We start from the raw sequence: 18,207 nt of genomic DNA on the forward strand, positions 1-18,207 counted from the left end.
TTCGCATCCTATCTAGGTCCCTCTGTAACCTCTGACAGCCCTCCAAACTATCCACAACACCCCCAACCTTCCTGAAATCCGCAAACTTACTAACCCACCCCTCCACTTCCTCATCCAGGTCATTTATAAAAATCACAAAGAGCAAGGGTCCCAGTACAGATCCCTGAGGTACACCACTGGTCACCGACCTCCACGCAGAATACGACCCTTCAACAACCACTCTTTGCCTTCTGTGGGCCAGCCAGTTTTGGATCCACACTGCAATGTCCCCTTGGATCCCATGCCTCTTTACTTTCTCAATAAGCCTTGCATGGGGTACCTTATCAAACGCCTTGCTGAAATCTATATACACTACATCTACTACTCTCCCTTCATCGATGTGTTTAGTCACATCCTCAAAAAATTCAATCAGGCTCGTAAGGCAGGACCTGCCCGCGACAAAGCCATGCTGACTATTCCTAATCATATTATACCTCTCCAAATGTTCATAAATCCTGCCTCTCAGGATCTTCTCCATTAGCTTACCAACCACTGAGGTAAGACTCACTGGTCTATAATTCCCTGGGCTATCCCTACTCCCTTTCTTGAATAAGGGAGCAACATCTGCAACCCTCCAATCTTCCGGAACCTCTCCTGTCTCCATCGACGACGCAAAGATCATCGTCAGAGGCTCTGCAATCTCTTCCCTCGCCTCCCACAGCAGCCTGGGGTACATCTCATCTGGTCCCGGCGACTTATCCAACTTGATGCTTTCCAAAAGTTTCAGCAGCTTCTCTTTCCTAATATCTACATGCTCAAGCTTTTCAGCCCGCTGCAAGTCCCCACTACAATCCCCCAGATCTTTTTCCGTAGTGAATACTGACAAAGTATTCATTAAGTACCTCCGCTATTTCTTCCGGATCCATACACACTTTCCCACTGCTGCACTTGATAGGCCCTATTCCTTTGCATCTTATCCTCTTGCTCATCGCATACTTTTAGAATGCTTTGGGGTTTTCTTTAATCCTGCCCGCCAAGGCCTTCTCATGCCCCCTTCTGGCTCTCTTAATCTCCTTCTTAAGCTCCTTCCGATTAGCCTTATATTCTTCCAGGTCTCTAACATTACCTAGCTCTCTGTACCTTTTGTAAGATGAATTAATTAAGAACTCAGATAAAACAAACTCTAATGACAAATTTTGAATCTGCAAAATGAAACTGATTATATCAGGAATCTTCCTCTGCTTCTCTTCCTGCCAAAACTAATCTACATGTTCAGCAACTGTGACATTCTTCTCATTCTCAAAACTAATTCATTCAAAATAATCAGCCCTTTTTCAGAGATTCCTACACCTATACTGTGCCCCACTAACTTATTTTCAAAATCCTCATCTTCACCTTGGAGATTTTCCACAATTCCACCAATAAATTCAGGGACCTTCATGAATCAAACTTCCCCTGACATCAGTATGCACTTCCTATTTTCCTCTTGTTCTCCCACTTCAAGTCCACCCTAACCCTTCTATGTGGCCAATTCCTTCCTTGATTTCAGGGATCCAAAATCCCTTCTTTGGCAGTGCTTTCAATCCATTAGCTCTCCTCTCATCTTGTTTGTTTGCATTTCTCAAAGATGAGATTTAACAGTGACAAGACAATGCTAAATTTAATGACAGTGGCATTCAGATTATTAAAACAAAGCCAGTTTCATGACTGACTTGTCTGATTTTGCACATGCTGAAGATATTTATCTATGTAGCATTCTTATCACATTATCATCTCTAAGAACACCACATAATTATCTTCTTTTGGGATTCAGTGCATGTTACATGGATAAATGAGAGATTCAGTCTATGACAGCAATACCTCAAAAATAACAATGAGCTGAATGATGAATTGAATGTAGATCATTTCTATTTAAAACATTAAAATTTCAGTTTCTGATTTTTTTTTATTTTGGCAGCTATCGAAGGATTTTAAACACCTATCTGAAAAGTAATTCCTGAGAATAGGGCTGTCTGACTTATTCCCATCATCTTCTAACCCAAAAATAAGAGTGATCCAATCAAGGCAAGTTCAGAAATAACTTCAATTCACAATAAAACTGAGACATCAATACAAATATACTTCTGTTGTAGCCTAATTAAAGCATTTTGTTTTGATATAATATACTTACTGTCGTCAGTCTCTCCAATGCTGAAAATCTTTCATCCCACGTAGCTGCTGATTTCTCAAATGCCTCATGCCTCTTAATCAGTTTCTCCACCTCATCCACACTCTGACCCAATTCTCGACTAGACAAGTATGGCTCTTGGCCTAGAAGCCAGGCTTCTGCCACACCTGCATCTCTGGCAAACTGATGTACTTCCAAAACTAAATGAAACAATAATGGTCAAAAAGAGACTTCACAAATTCAAGAGAAAATGCAGTGACAAAGCAATAAAATTCATAGATTTCCACTTATCATCAATGCAATGCACAAGGAAAATGCATAAAGAATTAAAATATCCATCAATAGGTTGTAAAGTGGAGTACAAATTCTGAATAAAAACATTCCTAGAAGTTGATAACAGGAGAATATATAGACATTACATGCAAGGCAAAATATGTGGCTTGTTAAAGTATTCGCCATGCAATGAAACAACGATTAATACTTACCTAATCTGAGCCACTCCCATCTGTCCTCCCACTTGTCTATCATTTCTTTCCTCTTATCTGTTAGCTGTAACAACTTTTCTTTAATCTGTATGTGAACAGGGAATTAGAAAAATCACTTACTACTGTTGCATCTAACAAGGGCTTCTCTCCCTCATTTTCATCAAGATTAATCACAAGGCATTTGTTCAGAAATTGAGGCAAACGTCTTGGAAGATATCAAACTGAGAATTTTAATCCTCATTAAATGTGCACTCTGAAATATTTCGGCAAAAATATTCTTAAATTGATACTATAATTTCCCTTGATTTCTGGTAGATTGTTACACAGCATCTTGAGAGTATTTCAAACACACACAGGCATACACACACAAAATCAAACTCTCACACTCTGAACTATGAAGTATTCCATTTCCTTTTCAGAACTTCATATGTTCAAAAACAGTGTTAAGAATACAAATAGCATTCTCTCATGGTCCAATAATTGAGAAGAAGTTAACTGCATTTATCGTTTCTATTTACAGTGACTAAATAATTCAAACACAGAACTGACAACATGCATCAACTAAAAATGCAACCAGTAATCCAAACACCAAGCCCAAGGATGATTTGTTGGTTAAGGAGTGCTACCTCTTCTGATGCATAATGCTTTCTTGCCAGGAGAGACTTGCCAAGCTCAATGCATGTTGTAAAACTGTCATTTCGAGCATCAATTTCAGCCTTGATGCCTTGGTGGTTGTTCATTAGTAATTCCACTGATGAAACATCTCTGAAAGTAGTTAAGATATACAGGCTATTAACAACTTGCAGTTACATTGCACTTTAAGTGTTAAAACTTCATAAGGTACATTGTAAGATTATAATGTCAAAAATTGCCACAAGTACCATAAAAGATGATGAACAAGGTCTTATTACCTGTGCACAAGAAATTATGAGATAATTGTTTCTAGTAATTCTCTGCCTTTCTTCCCCCAACTCAGTACACAGATTTTACCTTGGTTTTTCCTGGGTTTCAATTTGCCGAATAACATCTTCCATCCAAAGCATTAGATCACGCACCATGCTAAAGAAGCGGAACTTGTCACCAGTGTCAAAAAGCTTTGCCCTCCGAGCTTCACATGCATCGAGAAGTGTTTTCCATGCCTCCAAAACTTCTGTTTCACGTTTCTGAATGTCATCAGCCTTGTCACCAGCATAAGCAGCTTGGAGGCGGGCAGCGTCCTCCTGCAGCTGTCTTACCTTTAACACAACAATATATTAGCATTTACCACAAATATTTTTGCTTTCTCATCCTCATTATCTTTTTCTTAGTTATCATACATTAATACTGTAATCTAATATTAATGCCTTGAGCTGTGTATTTTTCCGTTTTCAATTCTGACAATCTCATGTGTTACTATAGATTACATCATTTAATTTAATGAAATATACTGAACAGCTGATGCTTTCTGTATATTCACAGCTAACTTCAATTGATTTCTTCCTCTCATTTCTCTGTTCAGAAATCTTTCATTGTGAATGATACTTGAACTTAAAGATATTAAAATATTATCTGTAGGATACCACAGACTGTGGTTTGTAGACTTCTGCTTCATTAGAAACATTCCCACATCTAATGACAAGATGTTGAGTGAAGATCTGCTGCTTTCTCACACGAGTTTGAGAGGGGAAAAGAGGGAAAATTAAGGGAATTTAGGTCTGCCAATCTTGCACAATTTCTTGTTTCCAGTTTCAAAGTGGCACTGAATATGTTCTGAAACATAATTGTTTTGCCTGGAATACAGGCTGATAGGAGGAAGAGAAATATCCCTTTTTAAATAAAAATGCATAATTCCCGTCCTCAGTAATTATGCAGCGTTAGCAGAAATCTAGCAGCAATTCTTCTAAATAATCATGTTGTTGATACTCTGTGCCACCTGGGTGATTGGAAAGATAAGAAATTAAATTATTTTTAAATAAAACACAGCAAAGCTAAAAATGAATGAAAAGGGGCGAACCTTTTGCAACTGAATCACATCTCCAATAATGGTCTTTCTTCTAAAAGCTATAATGGTTCTGGCAATAATCACCGTTCTGTCTTGCAATACCAACATTGTATATTTCAAAAACATTTGTGAAACCACACAGATTTTGATGATCCAGTAATGGAGAAATAAGCCTGAAATCATAATGTGATCTACAGAATCTTCCATTAATAAACCCAAGCTACATCCATCACTATTAATATTAACTCCATTGAGGATGTTTGTTATTTTCTACCTGGGTACCAAGAGCCTGAATGTCATGTTCAAATGTTGTATGCATTCTCTGCAATGCTTCCACAGTGTTCTGATCTCGTCCAAGTTCCTCTGGGAGCTTCTTGTGCTTGTCTTGAATTCGCCCCAGGATTTCCTTAGCATCATGGTAAAATTTGTGCAGTTCGTAGGAAGCTGCCAGGATTTGCGTTCTGGTGTCAATAAGCTCAAGGAGATCTGCCCAAGCCTCATTGAGTCCATCTTTCCATTCAGCAATTGTGGCAGCATCAGAATGTCCAGAATTGATCAGCTCATCTGCCATATGGTTCACACTGTCGACACGCTCCTGACCAATATTACCAGTATCACGTGCAAATTCACGAAATCTCTCTTGTAGCATCTGAAAAGAAGAGTTACTTATTAAACCAAAATTTAGAGCAAGTTTTTTTGATTCAGTTGGTTAGCTCAAATGCTGAATATTTTAAAGTAAAACTCAGTACCTTTTAATAAAACAACAGTTAGTGTGCTGTGATGAAAAGCCAACATCATACAGAGTTGAGCTGGGCCAGGGCTAGATGTATCAGGGCATGCATGTTTAACACTCAACATTTTGAAATTCATAGTTTGTCCATTGTTTTCTATAGTATTTTGATTAGCGGTGAAGCACAAGATGTTATTGTACATTAAAATCCTACAAAATGCAAACTGTTTTCTTATATATCGTTCATCAGCAACACATACCACTATTTGCACAGCAATGAATAGGAAAATTGCAGCACTACAGTATGTTTGCATAAGCTGAGTAGCTTGGCAACACAATACTCAATGTTGTAACTTCACCACCACAATCACAATCTCAGAGTTTAAAGTCCCCCAATTCTTCTATAAAACATCCTGTTCCTCTTCACGGGAGCAATGAAGGAAATCCAGAATGTGACGTTTAGATAGCTGAAGATACAAATCTTTGTGGTTGAGTGAAGAGAACTGAGTTTTCTCAGAAGGCAAAATTGGAGGAGCAAAAATAATGTGGAGTCATGAGGGCTGGAGGAGGTTAGAGGTGGGAACAGGCCAGGTTATGAAGGAATTTAGAAACAAGCATCATAATTCTCAAACCTAGATGTTACCATAGCAAGTACCAATGTAGCACAGCGAACACAGGTGTAATGAGCAAGGGGACTTGATGGGAGTTTGGATATGATCAACATTGCTTTGAATGAGATCAACTTTAAATGCAAATGTGAAGGTTCACAAGAGAGTAACTCGGGAGAGTGTCAGTAGGAAAAGAATTAATGCTGGGCACTTGAACGAGAATTCTGAACTGAGACTTCTCAGTAATTGGCCTGCCACTAAAGGATGGTGAAATTATTGTTGCACTGGACTACTTTTCACAGGAATAGATCACTGCATACATGAACGCAATATGTTATCTGCAACAAGATTCTGTCCATTTTAATGCAACAAGACAAAAACATAGAAAAATATCCAATTAGTATCTAAGAGACAAGTATGTACCGTAACATGCTCATAGTCCTGTCCAAGCTCATGTGATCCAGCAACCACCTCACGTTCAGCGATCCACTGCTCCAGGTCATCCACCTCCCTGTTCAGTTGGAAAAGGCGGTACCTCTCATCTAGTTTCCCTCTTCTCTCCTCAGCCAAGTCTTTCAACCCAGCATAAAGCTTGTCCACCTGAGACTGGCGCATGCTGATCCGTTCACTGAAAAACACCAAAGACATCAAAAAATTAATAAACATTAAGACCTTGTGAAAGGAAATGCTAACCACTCCTGTCCAAAAAAAATCAAAAACACAGAGGAATGTAGGCATTCTGCCACTTTTAATCTGATGACATACCTATCACTCCATTTGCAATAGTACAACTTCTATTTGGCACTTCCTTACTTTTGCACAGTTCAATGGATAGGCCTGTTGTAATTCATCTCAGTATCACAAATCAATGTAATATCACTTTATTTATGTCCTGTTTTTCTTCTTTAATGGAATTCACATAATCTTTTCAGTCAGCAAGATCACATTTTCTGTCTTTATCCTCAGCTGGGTATGTTGCAATAATGCAGATTAATCTTCAGATCAACAAGTGATTGAAAGACCAAAATCATGTGGATTTCAATGGTGGACTCAAAAGAAATTAGGAAATGCTGCTAAAATACAACTTAGTTAAAGAAAAATAAATCAATTTTAAGCTATTTGTCTCTTAGCATGAAACTTTGCCTGCTGGTGGAACTCAAGGGTCAGGTAGAAAGTTCCGCAAAATAGATAGAAATTCATATAGGCCACCATCCTGTATTTCCCTGCTCAAGTTCTATGCATCTGGCTAATGAAAATCTGCATTAAGAACAAAGTATCCATAATATTCAGGATGCAACATAAATATAGAACTAATACAAAGCACGTGAATTCAACAATGAAAGGGCCAATTAAAATAAAAAAAAATACAAAACTATCAGCAAAAGTAAAATCACAATGGGAAAAACTGACAGAACATGGTTGATGAAATAGCTGAAGTGAACAGAATTGCAGAGGTAATTTCACCAGAATGATGTCTAATCTCCTCAGTTTAATTTCATATTAATAAACTTTAAAATTACGAGTTATATTTTTTAGCTTCTTAATGTCATATATTTGCTTTCTATAGAATGACTAAAATTTTGATTATAATCTCATTTTATGTCACAAAGAATTCTTATATCAGAATTGCTGATCAGTGTAACCAATACCAAAAATCCCTTACAGTCAGTGGCACTTTGAAAGTCATTAGAGATTAGAGGAAACTGTTAAATCTCTGTACACAGCTTTCCTTTGAGGTCTGATCCTTTGTTGTGCTGCTGGTCGTACAATTCCAGCCAGTGCTTTTTCTAAGGGAAAAGGGCTAACTCTGGTGCGAAACATTTTTCAATCATGAAATATTAAAGAAATTTCAGGACAGCAAATCCCTTGATCCACCCGCTCAAAGAGGAAATCATACCTAGATCTGTTTATTGTAACAGAGAAATCAGTGCTTTCTGTGCCTTACTCTTTTCACTGTAATAGAGGTTAAAAACTTAGACTCGATTTTTAGGTCCTTCTTGATAAAAGTGCAATGTTGAAAACAAATCCTAAATATCCTCCTGACAACTACCTGACAGAAAAAAATTCAGAGTACATCTTCCTTGTAGTTCAGAAAGTGACCACGACACAAGTTCTGGCAACAGACAGGACTCATCAAAACAATATGCTATGCAGTACATCTCCAGGTAATAGTTAAGGCTTCTTTTGAATAGAATTTACTAAAAAGTAATAGTTCTTATCATAGTCTTAGCTCACCAACAAAGGTATCTTAAGATACTTACCAGAGTCCTAAAAACTTCTCTCTGCTTACACAGTTCTAAGCAGATCATCACTTGCAGATTGCGTTGGTGTATTACTATTTAAGAAGTGATCATTATTTACTCAATTCCTTGCCACCTATCATCATATTTTGAGTATGAACTGCTTTGCCCGTGCTTGGATCAAATATCCTGTCCTTTCTCCCAGAAACACTTATAGAACCACTTATAGAAGTGTTTAAAAATATGAGAGGCATAGATAAGGTGGATGGTAACAGTCTTTTCCCCAGGGTAGGGGAGTCCAAAATGAGCGGGCATAGGTTTAGGGTGAGAGGCGACAGATTTAAAAGGGACCCGAGGGGCAACTTTTTCCATGCAGAGGGTGGTCAGTATATGGAATGAGCTGCCAGAGAAAGTGGTTGAGGCAGGTACAATAGTATCATTTAAGGAGCACTTGGATAGGTATATGGAGGGGTGGGGCTTGGAGGGACATGGGCCAAACATAGGAAATAGGGACTAGATGGGTGGGCACCATGGTCTGCGTGGACTTGTTGGGCCGAAGGGCCTGTATCTGTGCTGTACTGCTCTTTGACTCTAAACCAGCTGTGAAATGCAAGGAATTGCACAATGCAGCAAGTTGACGTGTGTTGACAGATATCTTGAGGAAAAGGTGTGGTGAAAGTACATGCACTTCATGGGTTTAGCAGGCACAATTCAAATAGGATTTTGATCATACCAGCTGAAGTCAACTGGTACCCATCAAAACTGAAGAAAGCAATTTGCTCTCTGCAAATAAGGATTTAGCAATAAGATTGCAGCACAAGCATTGTAATTAGCAAGACAGCATAAAAAAGCATGAAAGGCACACTGAGAATTAGGCTCTCTATGTATGCAGTAAGGACCAGAGGAGGCAGCAAGCCAAACCTTCTGCTGTTGGTCTAGTTTTAATCTGCATTCCAAAGGTGGGTCTTTCAATGATTCTGATGAACATTCCACTCAATTTTTCAGAATGGTTTTAATTTACAGATGTATATACTATGCTATCCATAAGGCAGCTCTTGAGCAACCTGTCTATGTATTATTTATTCCATAACCGACCATCAAGGAAGAACAATTCCATTATGGAACCCACCAGCAAAATATAATTTACCACAACTTGCAAGAAAAAGAAAAACATCAGGAATCAAATATAGCATGTTGGTCATACCATCCCAAATTATTCTTAAATAAAACAAGTGGGTGCGCATGATGGATGCTCCTGACACTTTTGGTCCACGTGCCAAAACAAGGCATAGTGAAATTTCTCCCTATTTTCTAGGGGTGGCATCCTGGATGGACAGGACAAAAACAAAACCACAGACTTGTTTTGCAAAGCTACATTATGAAAATCTTCAAATCACAAAACTTCAGACATTTAGATGACAGCTAAACAATGATAGAGAAAAATGAACAAGTAAGAAATGTGTAAATAGCGAAGGATTGCCAAAATTGACATTCTATAGTTGCACAAGATGGGCAACAATCGATCATGCACAGTGTAAATGGCAATGTCAATCATCTATCCCCATTCCATGTTAAGATTAAGTTTACCATTTGCTGGATATCAGCGTTTTGGAACTTGGTAATATTAATATCAACTATTAAACTAACCTCTCTGGGTGCCCATCTGCCACCAGAGCTCTGCTTGTCTTTGAGAGTTGATGAACAGTCTCAGCATAATCTTCCACTGCCAGCTCCAAAATCTGATGTTTTTTCAACATCATCACTGCACTCTGCTCATCCTGCAAAATAACACATTCATGAAAGTTTTAGATTTTTGTTAGGTTTCTTGCAAATTTTGAATTTTTTCTTTAAAAATCATGTTTTAATGACTGGAGCATAAGAAATGTAGAGAACAATTACTTAAGCTAATTGAATATGATTAAAACTTCTAAAGATCTTCAAATATGTAGACTGGAAAAGTGAAAAGTCAAATATACGAAAGAAGTGTTTTTCTCTGTGTACGCTGCCCAATATCTATGAAACTTTTGGTTGATGAGTATAGTGACCATTATAGACAACTACTGTATGTTTTGAAATATTGCATCTTCCTATCTCTATAAATGCAAAAAAAAATTAAATGCAGGTAGTCCTGTAACTTTCTTTGAAACATGCAGGTATAGAATAATTATCTGTAAATGTTTAAAAGAAGTTTAAATTAATTATACTTAAGTTGTCCATTGTTTTTGCAGATATTCATTTTCATAAAGTAACAATGCCTTTAAAATAGCTTCATATTCTCCACAATTAACAGGTTTTCTTTTTCTCATCAGCACAATTGAATGAAAAAGATACATAATATTCAACCTTCGCTTTCTCTTCCGACATCATGTACAATTCCTGTTCACTCATCCAAGCTTCAGCCTCTGCAGCATCAAAATAGTACTGCTGGGCTTTGTGTGACTCCACCAAGCGTTTGTGCCGCTTCTCCGTTTCTTCTGACAATAATTTCCAAAGTTCCCGTAAATCTGATAATCTCTGCTGAATAGCGTCAGCACTTGGGGTGTCAGCAGTTACCATACTTTGGCTTCTCTCAAATATATCATCAATCCGAGGTTTATGGCCTTGAATTTCTTTTTGAAGAGTCTAGACAGAACAAAAGATAAGTAACTTCGTTACTTCAACAAAATACAGTTAAAACTGCTTATAAGTGGCTGCATTCAAATGAACTTAACTCCCACTATACGTGATAGACAGAATAATGTGGTGGTGATAATTTCTTTGCTATAAACTTGCTCTATGATACACCTCGTGTGCTTTTATGTCACTGCAAATGCTCTGTTAAATAATTAATCAAATGGGGTGGCAAAATGCCTTGCTCTTCATTCAGTATTAAAGCATTGTTATGACAAAGGTAATGTTTACAAAGTTTTGGTTTAGACAACATTAGAAGAAGGGCATTGAATGTATTTATGTCTCTAGTTTCTGCAGAGCACATATTAAGATAGGTTGAGTGAGCTAGGGCTTTTCTCTTCGGAGTGAAGGAGAATGAGAGGTGACTTGATAGAGGTGTACAAGATGCTAAGAGGCATAGATTGAGTGGACAGTCAGGGACCTTTTTTCCTCAGAGTGAAAAGGTATAGAGGGGATGTCAGAGATAAGTGTTTTTTTTTACACAGAGAGTGGTGGGTGTGTGAAACGCACTGCCAGCAGAGGTGGTGGAGGCAGATACATCAGGGACATTTAAGAGACTCTTAGATAGGCACATGAATGATAGAAAAATGGAGGGCTATGTGGGAGGGAAGAGTTAGATACATCTTACAATAAGATAAAATGTTGGCACAACATCGTGGGCTGAAGGGCCTGTACTGTGCTGTAATGTTCTATGTAAATAAAATTGCAATTGCTGAACTACTACTGTGCAATCTCCATACTATTAGATAAAGTATTTTATACTAAATTAACTTTATGGAATATAGTTTAAACACAACAGATAGCAAACTGAATCACATCGAGATTTTTCTCAGTGACAGGAGTTCTGAAGCACTGTGAGCAATCTTTAACCACGCTGAAGAATTCTTACTGCTATCCAAAGGTCTTAAAACCGAAAGTAAAGCGCAACATAGATAAATTATACTTCGATTGCAAAGCAGGAAGCAATGATTGGAACATACAGGAGGGATTAAGGAAGAGAAACATAAATTGGAAAGAACTTTGTGTTTTTTTCATGTCTGCAGCACTGATTTTCCTCTGAGGGAATATGGCACCTCACTTGTCCATTTAATTTACCAGGGCCAGACAGGTTGTTCTGCAATAATTATCTCTTAATTCCTTCTTTTGAAATGGTCTCAAATGCACCAGCTCTATCATTTCCATCCTTTCTTAGTGTGAAATGTGGATAATTACCCTTAGTTTACACCACCGATTTCACCTGACTCTAACATGTTAACTGTAGAGGAGCGGGATACCACTGGAGGAACTTCTGGATTTCCATGTTTCAAAGCCCGAGGGGAAGGGGAAACTTATAGTTGTACTGAATAGATAAAAGGGTTATTGAGAAAAATAATCCTTGTATCTATTCAGTTCAACTTAGCAAGATTTATTTACTTTTGTTCTTATATTCAGTGCAGTGAAATGCAGAGTGGTGCATTTCTGCCAACAGAAGTTTCTGCCTGAAATAACTGGAACATTCAAGATGCTATATTTGGGAAGTTTAAAATAAAGTTGTTGCAGGTTGATAATGCTATTGTAATTAGGCAGATAAAACTGAATTAGCTTTATTTAACTAATGAATAATTGTTCCAACAAATTAATTATGATGAATTTCAATATGTTGCTTCTATATCATTGTACATGTAGAAAAATAGTTTGCTTCACATCCTGAATTAATAACTAAAAGATTATTTGAGGTTTAACCAGTTATTATAGAAACAAATGCGGCAATGAATTCATCAAACTATCAAAAGTATTAATGCTTAGTTAATTTATTTAGATGGCATTGATCGACAAATGCATGCGCGCCTATCCACGAAGGGATCTACCTACTCTTTCAAAACAAGTGCCATGGAATTTTCTCACTTCAGCTACAGAGACAATATAGTTTAATACCTACCGAAAAGTTCATTGGGAGTGCAGTACTTGTTTAAAAAGCATTTGTGCTCTTAGATACTTTGCCTTGACATTACCTGGTTTTTCTTAATCAGCATTTGCACAGTCTGGAGGTTGTGGCCGTGATCAGTGGATGTTGCAAGAGGCATACGTTCTTCAGCCCACAACTGGAAGACAGGCAGAAAAATGACACAAGATGGTTAGAATTATGTTTAAAGTGTAACATATGGTCATGATTTAATATAAAGACTGACCATAAAATTCAAAAGCATACATGTCCTCAATATGATAAGCTAAGAAATTAATTGATCATTATTCCTGATTTCTAATTATACTACTTATGTTCCTTGTACAATAGAAAGGAGGAAAAAATGGAACAAATTAAGACATTTCACATCAGCATTATACTTTGGTATTGGAAGATTTTCCTTTACTTACAATTGGGCAACCTTTCAAGCATAATTAAAGGAATAAATAAGTTTATTAACAAATCATTTTCTATTTTTGAAATACTTCAAAGGAAAGTTAGGGTCATCAGGCAACTGCATTTTAATGAAATAGCAATTAAAAAGATCATGATCAAGAAGGAATATTTAGGTAAAAAATTTTTAAAGGTCATGATTTTAGGCAAGCCAAACCAAAATATGCCAATATGTTTTGTATTAAATGGTTTATACTGATGCTATTACTTACAATCTCATCTTCCAGATCTCTATTGAATTGATGAATTTCTTTAGATGCCAACAAGTATTTTTTCCTTTCGTGCAGTGGTTCCAATAACTGCAAAAACCTTTTCTCAACAATGGTGCGCTTGCTGTCCACCTCGTCAGTATCTTTACCTTCTTGGCTCAAAATCTTAGCCTGGCACTTCAATTCGTCCACTTCTTTCTTTCGCACTTCCATTTGATTTTCCAACATCTAATTAGGAGAGGGAAGAAAATCAGTTTGTAAGTAGTATGAAGTGAACAATGTGCTTGCTCTCTCTGCCACTATTCATATCATTAGTGAGCAAGTATCTTTCAATAATACTTGCATGAATTCGGGTAAATTGCCATTTCCTATCAGGCACACTCACAATATCAGGTCATTCACATATCTTGTACACTTGAGTCAGAATCAAAGTAGATTTCAGCTCAATGAAATATATTCTCATTTAAATGTATTGAACAGATGAGCAAGTTATAACTATCCCAAAATAAGTGACTAACACATAGGTGAAAGAATTACTGATGAAATAAACTGACATTGACCAAACAGAAATATTATTGATGACTATTTATCTTGATATTGGACTGTATCTTTTGATACTGCAATGTGATAAGCCATCTTTATTCACATTTATCATGCTCCGGCTTAAAGATTATTTGCAACAGACTTTTTATTAATGATTAGGCAGCCCATTTAAAGAAGGAGTTAAATCTCTCCATTGTAATAAACTCAGAAGTCAAGACTGTACTATGTGCATAAATAATTGACTGTACTATATACTTAAATCGCAGCAAAGGGACCGGATTCTGTATCTTCTTAATTCTGAGGCAAGAGCGCTGAAAACTTAAATTTAATAAGCAGATATCTAAATTGTTTTAATTACTTCAAAACTATTCATTATTCTGCCTTTTAAGGGCAAGATGCTTTATCTTGAAAGAGAAGGCAACATGTCTGGAATTCCTGAACACACTCAATTATATTGAAGCCCAGTATTAACAGATTTGTAAACCATTGGATTGGATCTCACTGGCAAATGTTGACACAACTGCTTTATTTTGGCCATTTAAATGGCAATATATCTGGGATGTCTACCCATGTACTGTCAACATGGAAGTCCTGGACTCTCAGAAGGACTCACAATGCTGAAGCTGTTAACCCTCTCTGCTCATGGACTCCACATGGAATCCAGCAACAACATCTAAACTAACTGGGGTTGCCCAGCATTATACTGGGGAAACTGTCTCTCTGACAAACCCCATTAATCATTTCTTTAAATTATGATGTTTTTAGTTTTTAATTATTCTTTTCCACTAATGGGAGAGTTTTCATCAAAAGGGACAAAGTTACAGGATAAGGTGGGAGTCACTGAAAACAGGTGCATAGGAATTTCTTCTTGTAGAGGGCGTCAAATCTCTGGAAATTCTCTATCCTGGAGGGCTGTGGAGCATCACCGAGGTTAAAGAGAAGGTAGGTAATTTTTTTTGAATTGAAAAATTCAAAGGGCTATGTAGAACGGGCACAGAAGAGGACAGATCAGCCATGATCACATTAAATGGAGAAGCATGCTTGAGGGCCCAGGTGGGCGACTCCAGCTCCTTTTCTGTCTTGCTGGAAACACTTAGTAGGTCAGGTAGCATCAATGGAAAGAAATACACAGTAACCTCTTGGGTCCAAGGCCCTTTTATTTTACCATGTTATTTTCTTGTGTGTTTAATTATTTGTGTGTCTTTGGTTAATACTCTTACTTGCACATCCCCACCCCCCACCCCCTGCACCCCCTCCAAGTTGTTTTCTTAAATTTTAACTGCTTTAAACGTCAGAGACATTTAAAATTACTCAACTTTGACAGCTATCAAAACTAGTGATAGGGTTTTACTGGCTGTCAGGAGCAAGGCCCCCCCCATTGACTGCTGAAGAGTCTGCTGCCACTGCATCCTGATCAGGCAAGTAAGGTGGGGGAGAACTGCAGCTAGAAAATCCAGGCATGGGCCAGATTTGTGTGAGCCAGATCTGGCTTGCTATATCATACACTATCATGAGCTAATGTAACTATTTACTATAAAGATATCATTGTTAATGCTGGTTCTGTTATGTAATAAATGACAAGTAAAGTGAAAATCAGAGTTTAAAGTTGTCTTAATCGCTGCTTTCAAAATTGAGCACACAGAGGAAAAGATAAGAACCAGTTGCTGAAGCAACAATTAAAAAAAGGATTAATTGTCCACTTTTCCTAGCATTGCTGTATTTTACTAACTTAGAGGCAAATGAAACAATCTTGAAGAATTACCGAGAAGGCAGAAACATCTTAACAGTAAAAAAAGTACCACCATCATTCTGTCAAAAGTGGACATGAAACAGAGAACAATTGTAAAGGAAAACGATACTGCACAAATTTTCACTTCATGTTGAGGGACAGTGTTTACATATCGTCATTTATGGATGAAAGTATAATCTGAATCACTGAAGCTGCTGCAACTGAAGTGAGACTCACCTGTCTGTGAATTATCAACATTTATGCTTCATCAAGGTGCCTTACACAAACTGTATTTACGTGGAGATTGAAATGGTAGACTTACAAAGAAGAAAAAGACATTGAAAGTTCAGCTCATCTGATCCATGCTCCCTTGCAAAAAGTAACAATATAATGGTAATATACCTGTTGTTTTTGAGCAGGATAGAGACACTGGTAAGATCCTTGCCATAAATCATCAGACTGGAGCTGCCCTTCCAGGTTGTGCAGCCATTTGTCTAAATCAGCGCAGCTCTGTGTAAAAAGTTCTGCTTTATTGGCATCAAACAGACGCTGAGCTTTGGCCTGTGTTGTAGATTCTAATTCTTCCCACAGATGGTGCAGAGCTGTGAGCTTCTCTTTTCACAACCACTTCAGTCTCTGGCTTTTCTGCAATCAGCTGCATTCCTTCCTAAATGATAAAACAAAATAGATATTCACCAATCCAACTTATTTTCACACCAAATAATCAGTGTAACTGTAGAAATCCAATGAAGATGCATTATAAAGTATTAGCTACTAAATTCATCTGCATTTGTATTTTTCTATGAATTAATGGGGAACCTTCACATCTATATTGTGCCATTTTGAAGGCTGATTATCCACTATGGAATCTCAAAACCCAACAAACAGAGCAAATCTGAATGGATAGCAATAGTAGAAAATCTGTGTTGGACCACACAAAACTATTCATGGTGAAGAGGGTTCTCATTTTCAATATGGCAAATGAAGGGAACACCATCTGACACTTGACATTTAACCACAGAGGATGTAAGTAGAAAAAAAACACAGAAGGATAAGATAATCTTGGTTACTTTTTATAGACTGTCTTTCTACCCAATTGGAAGACTGGGTGGACAGAGATGAAGAATCAGATCAATAAGCAGTCCTTTGGATAACATTAGCTTTTGCATCTTTACATCGGTTGTACAGAATTAGTATTACTAATGCATGACAGCCATTCAAGATAATAAAACAAGTACTGAACATTGGAGTCATTCAAGCCATAATGGAAAAAGCTACATTATGACCACTAATGGTTTATACAAAAAATCATTGCAGAATGATTTATTTTGGTACTATTCACTAGGTTGGCAGGTGGTTCTGGCCCTCTAATTGTAAACTGAAAGAAATAACATCCAAGCTGCACATTTATTACAAAAAAACAAATTTTGGAATAACAGAGATACTTTCATACTTTATCAATTTTATCCAGCCATTCTTTATTTGATGCAAGCTCTGCCATAAAAGCTTGATGCTTTTGCCATTTGCTGTGCAAATTCCTGGCTTCATCATAGGACATGTCCTGGGCAGTAAGCATTTTCTCACTGATCCAAAGGGACAGCTATAAAACAAAAATGTGTGTTTAAGAAATATAAAACCTACAACATGAAATATTAAAATTCAAAGGAACATTTTGCTACTTGGTTAATTGTGCAACAAGCTTACTTCCTGGCAGTCTTGAAGAAATTTCTGTAGATCTCTATTGTCCTTCAGACGCATTAGAAGTTTCACTGGCACCCTCACGGTTCTTCTTGTGTCTGGAAGTTGATTTAATGACAACATTTAAATAAAAATATAAGTGGAATCCGGACTGTTATCTAGAACTCATTGAATTCTTGGCTAGCTAGTTTGGAAAAGTTTAAGAAAGAACATTAATTAAGAATCCCTTTAAATACTGTTACCCCTTGAATGTGAATCCTGACCTCTAAAATTCATATTTAGCAACTGCCCTCTGTGAGGGAAATGTGGACTGACTTGCAATTCTGGTGACTGTCAATTGAATGTTAGACCAACTCTCCAAAACTTTCTCATGCTAAGTTATTTGGTCAAACCTGGGGCACAATGAAGAGAATGGGCTCTGATTACATAGTAAAGGCCCTAAAAACAGAAAACTGCATCAATTGACAGCAAACACCACACTGAAAAATGATTCGACAGCACTCCTTATAATTTCAAGTTTGATAATCATACAAGCTTCAGATTGCAAGTTTTTTTTTGTTCTTGATGGTGTGGGCAGGGGCAGGGATGGATAAGCGGCAAGCAGGTAGTGGTTTCTTGAGCTATCTGTTGTGATTCTGAGAGCTAAATTATTTTCTTTTACAATTACTGGTTGATTATCAACACCCTTCATTACACTAAATCTAAAATGTAGCCGGGGGCAAATCAACAAAAAAAGTTAAGAGAGCATGACTCTCCACCTGCCAGGACAAAAG

General features: G+C 37.3%; 1 protein-coding gene across 1 annotated transcript in view; it reads right to left on the reverse strand.

Annotated features, from left to right (window-relative positions):
* Nucleotides 1–18,207, reverse strand: part of LOC127567999 (spectrin beta chain, non-erythrocytic 1-like) — a 211,368-nt gene that overhangs the window by 29,601 nt on the left and 163,560 nt on the right. The window contains 17 exon segments of the mRNA XM_052011244.1: nucleotides 2,150–2,346; nucleotides 2,632–2,716; nucleotides 3,258–3,396; nucleotides 3,622–3,866; nucleotides 4,887–5,261; nucleotides 6,374–6,578; nucleotides 9,838–9,968; nucleotides 10,534–10,812; nucleotides 12,852–12,941; nucleotides 13,468–13,692; nucleotides 15,974–15,977; nucleotides 16,034–16,185; nucleotides 16,187–16,354; nucleotides 16,356–16,403; nucleotides 17,190–17,336; nucleotides 17,441–17,500; nucleotides 17,502–17,532. Coding sequence (XP_051867204.1) covers nucleotides 2,150–2,346; nucleotides 2,632–2,716; nucleotides 3,258–3,396; nucleotides 3,622–3,866; nucleotides 4,887–5,261; nucleotides 6,374–6,578; nucleotides 9,838–9,968; nucleotides 10,534–10,812; nucleotides 12,852–12,941; nucleotides 13,468–13,692; nucleotides 15,974–15,977; nucleotides 16,034–16,185; nucleotides 16,187–16,354; nucleotides 16,356–16,403; nucleotides 17,190–17,336; nucleotides 17,441–17,500; nucleotides 17,502–17,532 — 2,581 coding nt within the window.

The sequence above is a fragment of the Pristis pectinata genome, chromosome 3 (genome assembly GCF_009764475.1).
Source record: "Pristis pectinata isolate sPriPec2 chromosome 3, sPriPec2.1.pri, whole genome shotgun sequence".
NCBI classification, from domain to species: domain Eukaryota; kingdom Metazoa; phylum Chordata; class Chondrichthyes; order Rhinopristiformes; family Pristidae; genus Pristis; species Pristis pectinata.